General features: G+C 40.6%; 1 protein-coding gene across 1 annotated transcript; it reads right to left on the bottom strand.

Moving 5' to 3' along the window:
• LOC139724712 (kelch repeat and BTB domain-containing protein 12-like) lies at nucleotides 1-10,649 on the bottom strand. Its single transcript, XM_071635832.1, has 8 exons — nucleotides 10,205-10,649; nucleotides 9,196-9,357; nucleotides 6,346-6,517; nucleotides 5,090-5,203; nucleotides 3,786-4,274; nucleotides 2,709-2,878; nucleotides 1,997-2,161; nucleotides 1-140 (listed from the first exon to the last, which is right to left on the bottom strand). The coding sequence occupies exons 1-8, from the start codon at nucleotides 10,647-10,649 to the stop codon at nucleotides 1-3; spliced, it is 1,857 nt and encodes a 618-aa protein (XP_071491933.1).
• Between the last annotated feature and the right edge of the window lie 2,493 nt (nucleotides 10,650-13,142).

The raw sequence follows: 13,142 nt of genomic DNA, 5'->3' as shown, positions 1-13,142 counted from the left end.
TCAAAGGGCAAAGGCAGTCATGCCCCATCTGCACTCGTCCATGTCCCATGCATCCTCCCAGGTGTTGTCGGCGATGCTGTACCTCTCCACCCTTCGCTGCACGTTTCTGGCCCCTCCGTTCTCACCTGAGTACGACTGACCTGAATGCATGGGATTCGGCAGAGAATAAATGTGAATTTCTACGGCACCAAATATTTGCAACAGATCTCATTCAGGGTCCACTGACTGGAAAAAGGGCAAATTAAGTATCTATTATTAAGAACATGCAAGTGATTTAATAGGCAATGTCATAGAACTCTAAAGACACATGTAGTCCCCATATGTATATATTCACTTAAACATTGTTTGCACTGCCATATTATGGCATCAGGTGTAGCAAGAAAGCCTGCAGAGTCTATACCAACTCATTTCATCAAAAAATCCCTGATACCCTAGCATGTGATAACACAATACTGGAAAAGAAAAAAAAATGTGTATTCTGAAGGATACGTAAGCTGCAGCATACATGTATGTATATAAAAAAAAAAAAAAAAAATCTGATAAAAGTAGTAAAATCAAGCAGGTTTTATGACAGGAGATGGCATTATAATGACAACTAAAAAAAAAAAAAATTCCAAAGCTTTAACCCTATTCTAACTCGGCTATTTGAGACCAAGTTTTTACTGGGGGGGGGGGGGGGGGGGGGGGGGTCAATTTGACCCCCCTTCAGATCTTGGCCGCCGATCACGCGATCACCGCAAAATTTTGCCTGAACATAGAGCCGGATGTCAACTACAAGATTACATGGTCATACAAAAGAAAAATTTTGATTTTCTATTTTTAGTAAATTAATTATGCAAATTTACGCATGAAATCATATTTTCACCTATAACTCCATTAAAAAGACTGAATTGCTAAATTTTTGTGTTAGAGTTCCTCAAGACACATCGAACAATTTTCTTGTAAAAAAATAGCACAATCAAAATGAGTTTCTTCTGTTTTTTATTGTTTTGTTAATTTCTTATGTATTTCATTGTTTTTTTACCTTTTGTTTTCTACTGTTTTTTGGCCAAAATTTGTTGCAGGCACTTTTTCAAGCTTATCTACATTAAAATTGATTAATTTCAATGGTTAAAAGTTGAAATAATCTATTAATATCAATTTAACCAAACAACACAATTTGCATTGGATTTGCACACGATATCATGAATTCGAGCAATTTTCGGGTTGACATGCATATGCAAAACATTACGTAACTTCAGAACAGTGTACCCAAACATCGCAAATTTGGTCTCAAAATATGCGGGAGACTTCAAAGAAAAGAGTCATGAAACGACGCGGCAAAATCTTTGCGCGTTGCGGAATCGCGGCGCAAAATGTCGAGGGGGGGGGGTCAAATTGACCCCCCCAGTTAGAATAGGGTTAATATCAAATGTGAATTTGATATGAGCCCAAGCCTCTCGACTACTAAGGAGAAAGGATACCAAATTCATATACTAACAGTACAGGGGAACCTCATTATGAAGAGGTTGGATACAGCGAGATACCGGATATAACGAGGTGATTTTTGCAGTTCACATCCCTTTTATAATCTTTTGGGGGTTTTTTTTATCCCTGATACAAAGATATTCCTGATAAAGCAAGGAAATTTCAGTGATTCCAAGTAGCTCCAGAGACTCCAACCTTCTGATCTGGAGATTCTCCCACCTGAAACCCCTAGCAAACAGGAGACTCCAACTTGATGTGTGCGAAGCGCACATCATGAGCACCAAGTTCCTTGCAGTCTAGGGTTCTAGATGCTCTCTCGCGATATCTAAGGCTTATTTTTTCAACATACAATGAAATTAAGTATGAAATCATTTCAAGCGGGAGAAATTAAATCTCAAGCGGGAGAACGGGAGATTCTGCAAAAATGGGCTTTCGGCAGAAGATCTCCCGTCGAAATCGGGAGAGTTGGAGTCTCTGTAGCTCTTTATAACGAGGTTCCGCTGAATGCCAGGTACATGATTGCACATACCGCCGATAGCAAAGAGAAAGGCTCCTACATCCACTAGTCTGTGGTTCACTCTGGAGACAGTCAGGGGAGAGAGCGAGTTCCAGAGGTCCAGGCTTGCGTCGTAGACTTCCACGCCCCTGGAGCGCATCTTGGACGTCGAGCCCCCGGTGGCGTAAATCTTTCCATCTGAAGGAGGAAGTTGGAGGGAAAATGTATTGATAACTTCAACATGGTATCATGAAACTAACTTCACTGACGGCTTTTTATCTAGCGCTATTTCACTTTTTTCCTTTTTTTTTTTTTGTTTCTGCTTTTGCTTGCTCATCACACCAGCGCTACTTCATTTTTTTTATTTTTTTTCTGCTTTTGCTTGGTTGTCACAGCTTCTGGCACTGTGGTACACAATGACAGCAAAACAAACTTATGTAGTAGCCACTAACACTTACTATGGCAGAAACAAATTGCAGGCTGACATTAATATCCCAAATATTTCCTTGTTGCTTTCATTTTGTCACTTTTGTCAATTAGATAATCTGAATTACAACAATTGCAACAATTCAACAGGCTGGCTGGTTATGGGATCTGAAATATGATGAACGCTTCTAAGTTCAGTTTAGACACACAATGATCGATGATTAGATGTCAAAGAAGCCCCATCTCTGAATTTTTTTTTTTTAATGCATTAAAAACAAAGATTGAAATCCCTGCCTTTGTAGTCTCAAAATATTCTTACCGACACAAGCAAATGCACCATCAATCTTAGGTTCATGCATGGAGCTCACTTCTTCCCACTCATAGTTCTTGGAATTATACCTCAGGACAGAGGAGAGAGGAGATAGTGTCCAGTCTACGCCACCCAGGACAAACAGTGTTCCATTGGCTACAATAGCCCTGTGGTGGGATCTATAGCAGTATGGGAAGCAAAAAGAAAAAAGAAAAAAAGAAAGAACATCTTCACATTTGATTCTTCCAATTGAACTACATTTCTTGTCACTAAATCACTTCAAATTTGTTATATTTACCCACAAATAAAAACAGGCCTTTACAATTCAGTGTAGACATGACAACATCCTTTGTTTATCTACATGACTGCACAAGGAAAGAAATTGAACTTATAACTAGAGTTTGACAGAAAATCATGTATATATCCCCAAGATTAGTAAAACCTTGGACACTGTCATATTTTGCTTTGTTTGTGTTTATTCCCATGGGAGTCTTGAACAATTGGAGATCAACAATTAATCATAAAGACAGCATGCTTCTAAAAACTGGCATTACTTGCACAAGCTATAAAACAAGATAACAAATACTAAGAAAATTTGCAAACAGTTACGTTTGGACTATACTTTGACACCTTTCATGGACAGTTGCAATAAAATACATCTTAGGTTACAGCACCTTGAAAGACTTAGAGAGATATTCATTAGGATTACAGGTCATACATCCCTTGAGTAAATGGTACAAAGTTTTGCATAATTGAAGAATAATGCCTCCTAACATCATGTATAAAATCTAATGGTAATACACCTCAAGAGGTTTTTTAAAGAGGAAATGAAAAACTACACCAGTATCACTCCAGAAAACAAGCTCCCCTTCAGCACTGAGAATAATGGTTGGAATTTTTTGGGGTCCAAATAAATTTACTAGAAATCTATAGCATTCCATTACACAGAAGTTTCCAGTTTTATTACTCAGAGGAAAGCTGTCTGAATTACCTACCTCTACAATTATACCAGCTTATGAAAGGAATCTAATTTTGAGGCTTGTGAAAGGGACACATAAACTTGAAATTGTGTTCTTTTTAGCTGACCTTGGGGAGGGTAGACTTGCCAGCTCCAGGATTTGGTCTTCCTTGAGGTCAAGCCTGAAGACTCGCTTTGCAGCTGCCCCATCCCGCTGCTCTGTGCATCCACAGAGGTAGACCACTCCAGCCCGCTCGTCCATCGCCTGGACATAGTTGTGCTTGTCCATAAGCTCCCACCAGACCGATGCGACATCACGGGGGAGCGTCCTCACGGGCTTCAGGCTGCCACTGATGATGTTAGCCACACTGAGGATCAAGATCTCACCCCTCTCGCCGGCGGCTTGGTGGGGTCGCGCCATCGACGAGAGGGCCAGTCCGGACTTGTCCTGCACTACGACTGCGTACAGTCGGCCCTGGAAGGGTAGGAATCGGTGGTTGGCGCTGGTGGTGATGTGGCTGTGGAACCCCCGGGGCTTGGCCCATCTCCTGATCAAGGTGCCATCTCTCACACTGATGTCGGCGACCTCCATGGAATTTGTCTGTGGGCCCCAGCGCCTGAATGCATCAAAAAGAGAACATGAATGTTACATGCGTTCTATACAGGAAGTGTCAAAGGACTATCCAGTGAAACAATCAATCTCATTTGAAGATGTTTTCATTTCTTGACCAACACAAATCTCATCTTATTTTAACTTGTTGAAGACTAGTCCCGAGTATAATCAGGCAGGTGGCTATGGGAAATGTGTGTTGCAGCAAATCAGCTCATCCTTAATGGGTTACACAAGAAGATTCAAGTTATCTTTGTACACCCTACAAATGAGATCAAATGAAGCATGTTCATTTTCAATCCTTCTTTATACCTCAAGAATCTACTCTATTTTTCAGTTTTATCTTTACTATCTCTTTCAAACAGGGCAATCTCCTATAACTGGCAACTAAATCATATAGAAATGCTTTATCACTTCTTGATTATAATACAAAAAATAATGAAACAAAACAAAGATAAGTACATGGATATATATCTAACAATTTACAATAGTACACTGAAATAGTCACAAATAGGATATAAAATTTACAGAAAAAGTTACTTGCACAGGACAGCGCTGCCCAAACCTTATAGCATTATTCTATTGTATATATGACAATCATACATACTCTTGCACTGTGTCTAGTCATTTATTTTTGAACACCCTTCTGGATTCTCATATTGACTTGACTTGAGCGTGAATCCATGGCATAGCCATGTAAAAACGTTGTCTTTGTCACAGTGAATCATGAGTCAATCAAATGGGTGATACAGGTTCCATCTATTAGAAACAGCAATCGTAAGTGTTTTAAACAGACTAATTGGAACAGAAAAATGTTACCACCCTGCCCGTGAGTTCTGCAGACCTCCGATGACACAGAGTGAGCTGAAAAACTGTCTTGGCGGTCTAGGAACTTTTGAAGATGCTGTGGAGTTGCCATCAAAAATTCCATGGATGCTGTCATCTACAACACAAAGGTTTCAAAAAGTAGAAAGTCCATTTACGTTAACTTAATCTTAGTTGGTAATAAAACATTTCTAAGTATAGAATAAAATAAAAAAAATGAACTAACACTGATATAATATTATGGTCTTTCTTTATCCATGGTTGCCTCTTCAGTGTTGCCACTGCCCTGCCCTTATCATTACCCAAGCATTGTTCTGACTGAAAAGTCAAGTCTAAGACCCCGTTTACAGTGCGAGGCTCGGCCACGGCAGAGCCCACCTTCATTTCAGTGTAAACGTGCAAAAGGCCAAATGCGAGGCCAAAATTGGCCTCGCATTTGGCCACGCTCTGGAGGTGGTCTCGGCTGCGGCCGAGCCGCGGCCAAGCCCGGCCTTTTCTCAGTGTAAACGCAAACTGGGCCAAATGCGCGGCCAATTTTAGTCTGGCTTCCAAACCCTCTGCCTGTACTATTTCGCTATTCAGGATATTAACCCCCTCAACGTCGAAAACTAGTATAGTTTAAGGTGGTTTTGTCCTACAAAGGATTTTTTCCTTCGGCAAAGGCCTTTGCCCGAACGGCGACTTTGTCGCCACGGAATTCAGTTGGCAAAGGGTCTGAAAACCAGACAATACCAAATTGCGTTTGTTTACAAGCAGAGCGCCACTATGACAAAAAATTGAAAGGTTTGAATCAAAAGCGCGGCCGAGCACGGCAGTGTAAACGGACAAAATTGCGGGACTCGGCCTCGCAATTGAGGCTGGGCTCGGCCGCGGCTCGGGCTCAGCCCAGCCCTGCACTGTAAACGGGGTCTTATCTTCTATGCCACAGTACCCCTACTGATTACAACCTTGCTTTTGATGAGATTCAAATCTGAATGAACGTAAAGGGATCAAATGTTAAACATTTATATATGCAGGTGGCAGTGACTTTTGTTTGCAGGACAATTTTGTACAGCATTGCGTGCACCTCTCAGCAAAAATGGAACTGTTGATCCAAGCTGCAGCACGAGATATGCATCTCATCATTTCACCATCTTGCCAAGATATCACATTGGACTTTGAAACAGCAAACTTTTTTATACCACTCATCAGCCATCAACATCACCACATCACATAAAAATGCTGACAATGCAAACATACCAAAGTCATAACACTCCCGATGGCTCTCCAGGAATGACTGGAATTGATTCCTCGCTGCCATAGAAACCTGGTCCCACTGTATACTCCTGGCGACCACGCCCATGTCTGCTATCCTTGTTTGAGGGTCGTGCTGCACCCATCTCAGGAGAAGCTCCACCATTACGTCTTCACTTGCCTCATGGCTTCCTGTCAAGGCAACCATAACTTCTAAGTTACCTTCACCATTTTCTACGAGTTTGTCTTTTCATTTTTCTCAACAGCCTTTACACACTCTTCTCCATGATCCCATAAAAACAAGAAATAATGGATAACATTGCATCTTCATCTCTTCCACATCATTTCTCAACTAGAAATGTCGCTACGGCGACTGGTGTGCCTCCGCCATAATGCATGGTTCTCCTTATAGGTCTATAGTACAATGTCTTGACAATGTGTGATGACAGTTTCACATAATTGGCAAAATATTAAAATAACAGGCTTGCCACAAATAGGCTGAATGTTCACTTTCCTAGAACTAGATTCAATTGGATGAATGATTAAAATGTCAGAGTGCAGGTATTTGGGGAATTGAGGATTTTTACTTGACTTTTGATCCTTTTATAAGTTTATGCATGGAATGATTTTCAAGGTATGGAAAAAAATGTGATTTCAGTATCAAATGGTAAAATATTAATATCTAAACTTGGCATTTGACCTTTGACCTCAAAGTTCCAAAGAGAATCAGTTAGGTAGAACATGCATAAATATGTATATACATGTAAGTTTCATGATGATACCTTAAAAGCTACTTTCGAGATATAAAGAAGTGCAATTTAGCACTTGACCTTTGACCTTTTGGCAAGAAACTTCCCACAGAATATATATTGGGTAATACAGGCATATATCAAGTTTTAAAAAAAATCCTTCAGGCATTGCATAAATATGAGGGAAGTGGTGACATTTTGAGAAGTTGACCTTGACCATTGACCCCCTGACCTTTGACCCATGACCCCAACTTCCCTAGATAATCACTGCCCATAAGTACATGCATATTTCCACAAAGATACCTTGAACCATTTGCGAGATATGGAGAAAAACATAAAATTTCAACCTTTTGACTTAACCTTTGACCCTTGGCCTTTGACCTTGTGACTCAAAACTCTCCCTGGAGAATCTTAATTTGGCAGTTCGAATACTGTATACACTAAGTTTTAAGAAAATACCTTCAGGCATTGCATCATGGGGAAATAGTGAAATTTTGAGCATTTGACCTTGACCTTTTGACCTCTGACCTTGAGCATGTGCAACCAAAAGTTGATAGGGACAACTTCACCCACTCATACATATACAGTGTACATGCCAAGTTTCATTAAGATAGCTCAAACGTTTTTTTTTTTTAGTTACGCTGTCCACAAAATTGATTACAGACGGAAGGACGGACGGACAGACAACCCGAAAACATAATGCCTCCGGCACCACTTTGTGGCGGAGGCATAAAAAAACTGCCACTAAATCATCTGTTCTGCACCCATACCAGAATATTACATCATTTCTTTTAGACTTTGCGGTGGCTTCTCACTTTACCCTCTGTGAAACACTGTAAACAAATTTGCGCAAAGACACTACATGAATTGAATTGTTATTCGATGAAACTTGGTACTCTACATCATTCAAATATCAATAGTGATCATGATTCTTATTTGTTACATCTATCACAAATCTTTCTCCTCTTAATACACTTCATCTTCTTACTTTCCTTAAATCTGTCATCCCCATCACTTTTTTGTATTATCTCCTGTTCCTCACTCTGCCACTTTTTCTCCCTGCCTGCATTCTCTTTTCTTCTTCTTTTATTTCTCGCTCCTCTTTGTTATTGTCTTATCATTAAAAAGCTATTATTAAAGGGGATGGCTAGTAACTGATCAGTGGGAATCAGTGGGAATGCTGAGGGATGATTGTTCCAATTCTTGTGGGATTCATTTAAAGGACAAGTTCACCTTCATAAACATAAGGATTGAGAAAATGCAGCAATATTAGTAGAACACATCAGTGAAAGTTTGAGGAAAATTGGACAATCGATGCAAAAGTTATGAATTTTTTAAATTTTTGTGTTGGAACCGCTGGATGAGGAGACTACTACAGCTTGTGAGTCATATGCGTACAACAGTATAAAGAAAATATAAAAGAAAATTCAACATATTTTCACTTTTTTCTCATAATAAAAGAGTAATTGACTTGCCTCTTTCTAAAGGCAGGGGGAATAATATTACCCATAACATTTATCGGTAACGAGTCAGGGGAATGTGTACTTTTTTCAAAAGATGGAATTTTGTGAAATTCTCTTTATATTTTCCTTATATTGTTGTACGCATGTGACATCTAAGTTATTCATACACTGCAGTAGTCTTCTCATCCAGCGGGTACTGCAAAAAAACTTCAAAAATTCATAACTTTTGAACGGATTGTCTGATTTTCCTCAAACTTTCAATGATGTGTTCTACTAATATTGCTACATTCTCTCAATCCTTATGTTTATGAAGGTGAACTTGTCCTTTAAGAGTACAAATACTATTGTTGTGTGAAAATCATTTGCTTCAGAACAGTCTCATATTCAAGTAATGTGCAGTTTAATGCCCCGTCACTGTACAGGCATGCTAGCCTCGAACCATTAGAATGCACATTACTTGAATATGAGACCATTCTGAAGCAAATAATTTTCACACAATAGATATATAATGTACTCTTAATTGAATCCCACAAGGATTGGAACAATCACCCCCCAGCATTTCCACTGATTCCCACTGATCAGTTACTAGCCATCCCCTTTAAGGTTTTACATCAAGCTCTTCTCATAAAAAGACATTGGTATATTTAAAGTGGCTTACCCATGTTCACTTCCCCCAGACTGAGGAAGGGGACAATATCTTGGCTGCCGAGCTCAATCAAGTAGTCACTTCTGCTGATAATTTGGAAGTACGTCTGCACGTATCTCTTGCAGGATTCAGCAAAATCCGTCAGACCGTACCTTTCTCCAAATAGCCAGAGTTCTAAACAGGTGCACAGACCATGATACAGCATTATGTTGAAGCAAGTTTATGATGTGTCACACACAATCAAGAGAACAGGTGGACTGCATCACTATCTTTTGGTGGAATGGTGTCAGCCAAGCAGATGACCAGGAAGACATTGAGTATGAGGGGTATGACTATTCCATTAATTAGACTTTACGTGTAAGTTTGCAGGCCAAGTGTAACGTGCATGTCTTCATGTCTAAAAACAATAAATCAACACAATCACATATTGGTATTACCTCAAGATGAAACTATGATACACCTAGCTCTTTAGGAAGAATGCCCTACCAATGAAATGAATACATCAATAAATGTATGTCTGATATATCAGTGAAAAAATTGAAAGTCCATCATACGTCTTATGTACAAAAAAAAAAAGGATACATGCATACTCTTTGGAAAACCACCAAAATATACTCCACATTTTTAATTTATTAAACTGGAAAAATTCTTTAAAAAGTTTTATATAAAAACCAACCATATGTAGTAATCACATATTTAAAAGATTTTCACTGATGGATCTTCATAATTCAAGCAAATGAAAAATCTGAAAGTCTGTATTCAAAACCAATGCGACCCAGATCTGGACACCAATTCCACACACTCACGCTTGTGTTAGTATCATTTGGAGCACACTATTTTCATCAACCTTTTAGTTTTGATATGATTTAACCAAACCTCAAATAACATAATTCATGGGAATTTTAGTGCTTACAGATTTACTAAAACATATCAATATTTTTTTGGCTAGTTCTGAAATTACATTTCTACACTAGAGTTTTTAAACAAGAGACATGACTTTTGAAGAAAAGCAAAAACCCACCATGAGCATTATTTGAGTCAAGATATTTCTCCAAGTACACACTGCAAGCATGCGAGAGTTCATCGACCTGAAGCATGGTGGAGGCTGCCAGTATGTCCATCACATTGTGCATGGTTCCTGTGGACAGCCGACAGCTCCCAGTGTACAGAAAGTCTACTATGAGAGCGAGGGTCTCTATCCAGACGCCCCGAATTGTCACCTCCTGGTGCTCGCGGTTGCTCTCCGCAAGGCCCGAGGTAAACATTGCGTGGAAGTACACGCTGTTGGCAGCAAGGACGCATCGGTGTGCGGGTACTCTCTCTGCGGACGTGGAGTCCTCCCCTCGCAGAAATATGTCGCACAGTGTCTGCTCACTCTGTCGGAATGCATTGAGCGATTTCAGCGTCGACCCCGGCCACTCTCGTTTATTCACTGCTGTCAGAGTTATCTTGCATTCATCATCCATTTCAATTCAATTCATCAGCTGCATTTGTTCTTTCACCTAAGCATGCACAGAAGAACAAAATTATGGAAAATATGACTTCCTGAAACAAATTTGTGAAAGTGCTTTGTTAAGTTGATGAATCTCTAGAGACAGGCACCTACATGTATATTAAATCCTCACTCAATGTAATGACTTTTGTCTTGGTTTACAGTGGGACTTTTTGGCTTTGAACACCTTCTGGCTTTTGGGCTTTGAAGTGCAGTTAAACAGAACAAGAATGAAATCAGTACAACATATGAGAACAGTTCATGCAGATGAGCCTCACATCCTCAGCTGCTCATACAGTTTTAACTTGAAGTCATTTGGCATACTCGTGAAATAGGCCCCACCACTGCGTGTCCGTACTAATACTACGGAGCTCGCCTGTTTATACTCGTGAATTCAGCCCCACCGTGTGGCGTTCATCGGTAGATAAGCATGGCAGTGGGGCTTTCTTCCACAGTATAATACTCGTGATTCGTGAATGCGGGCCCACCAAACGGCGTTTACGCGAGATTGATACAGCGGTGGGGCCGACTTCCACTGCATAGCATCTTTCGTCCTCCCTTTCTCCCATTTTTTGCTTTGGTCTTCAACTTTTTATTCTCGGAAGGACTCCCTAATGTCCCTTGACTAATTTAACGGCCAATTTAACCATAAATACAACCCTACCTAACCCTAAACCTAACCTAACCTTGCTTGCCAACGCATGGGCAGGTGCACGCGCACTGCGGTGGGGCCTATTTCACGATTTTGCCAGTCATTCAATCTGTAGAGTGTAGTGTGAGATGAGTTGAGGTGATGTCTATGAAGTATCTAGGCCTACTCCAAGCCAAGGATAGGGTCATACGTAACTGTAGACAGAAAGATCCGTCTGTCCGGAGGACTTTTTTGTATTTTGCCATTAACACCGTCCTCCGTAGACAGACGGAAGGTTGTAGTACCCATTGCTGTGTGGATGTTCTTAACCACTGTCTCTATGGAAAATTGGGTGAGGTACCTCACCCTTCTCGATTGCGTCTAATTCACGGCCCTAGGTCGGCAAACTTAAGCTTGAATAGTTAAATCAACTATTCAAGAATAGACTACACTCACCAGATTAATGAATAATCCAATATTTCGGTCGAATTTTCAACGCAAAACACACATCAACCAGCCCGTCGCGTCGTCACGTTCAAACTGCAGAAACATACAGTATGAATCTATTAGCCAATCACATGCGAGGTAGTTTCTACGTGTTTTTTTTACTTAATAAAGTACCTCGCATGTGATTGGTTTACAGATTCAAAATGGCGACTTACAGCTAGCGAACGGCGATGTTGCGATATGGATAAAATTTCTGCATTATAACCGCGTTACTGTGAGTATTTCGATTGCAAAATGTGAGAAATTAACCCCAAATATTGCTGCATAATGTGTCATATCATGTCAAACTTGTTTGAATGTAAAAAAGCTGCCTGTAATTTGGTTTATCGTAACGTTTTATCTGTGCGCTACTGCCACACAGTAGCTGGCATCATTGACTTCGGTCTGTATACGGAGGGGATCCGTGAAGCCAGACGCAGTCTCCGCGGAACATTCCCCGACGGACAGATACAGACCGATCTTTCGGTCAAACGTAACTGCTACAACAAATAACCACCTCATGACCTCTACTACTACACATTTACTGAATAGAAATTCTAATCTATTGTCCAAACTTTTTCTATGTTATGAATGACGTGGACCCCAGGCCAGGGCCCAGCTCGGTGCTGACAAAGCCCGCCGCAAAAATCGGTCAAGGATAGATCTTTCATAACGTGACCAAACTACAAACAGAATGTGTGCAGTCATTTCTAACCTATTTTACCGGGATCCGTGGGACTGGTTTAATACTATGGCTTTAGCCGTTTCAAATGACTTACGTGAAAGGCAGTATGTGGGGTCATGATGGCGGTAAAGGCAAAAGGAGGAGCGCGATGGTGACTTCAGCTCAGCCTAGATAACCTAGCTAGATCTATTCTGTTCGATAAAAATAGACAAGAGCAATAGAAACAAATGCAGCAGCATCCTATGCCGACTACAATATTATAATTCATTAGTAGGAGATGAGTGAAAAGGGCAACCTTACCACTGCACTGGCACTTCTCCTCACAGCACTGCTACTGGTGCTACTGTACTTGCTGATGCTGCTCCTCGCTGCGATGCATGCGGCGGCGCGGCCGCGGCGCCGTGTGGGCCGTGCGACAAAATAAAGACGCCAAAGGCCGCGCAAAAGCGGCAGGTACCTGCGTATTTAGCATCCTTATTTCACCTCAGCAGCTGCAGTCACAACGATTCAATTGTATCACTCAAGTTAGGGGTGGTACAGTATTGGTGGAGATGAGAATTGGGCTTTTAACTTTTTGCGAGATACCAAGAAAACACTTATGAAATAGTACAGAGCATACCATTTTAAGAGGAATTAAAAGTTTTATTTGATGAAAATCGGGTTTG

Source organism: Diadema antillarum, unplaced genomic scaffold, assembly GCF_040938485.1.
Source record: "Diadema antillarum isolate AM-2024a unplaced genomic scaffold, OU_Dant_1.0 scf00000226, whole genome shotgun sequence".
Lineage (NCBI taxonomy): Eukaryota > Metazoa > Echinodermata > Echinoidea > Diadematoida > Diadematidae > Diadema > Diadema antillarum.
The sequence above is the reverse complement of the archived record's forward strand: the minus strand, read 5'-3'. Positions and strand labels throughout refer to the sequence as shown.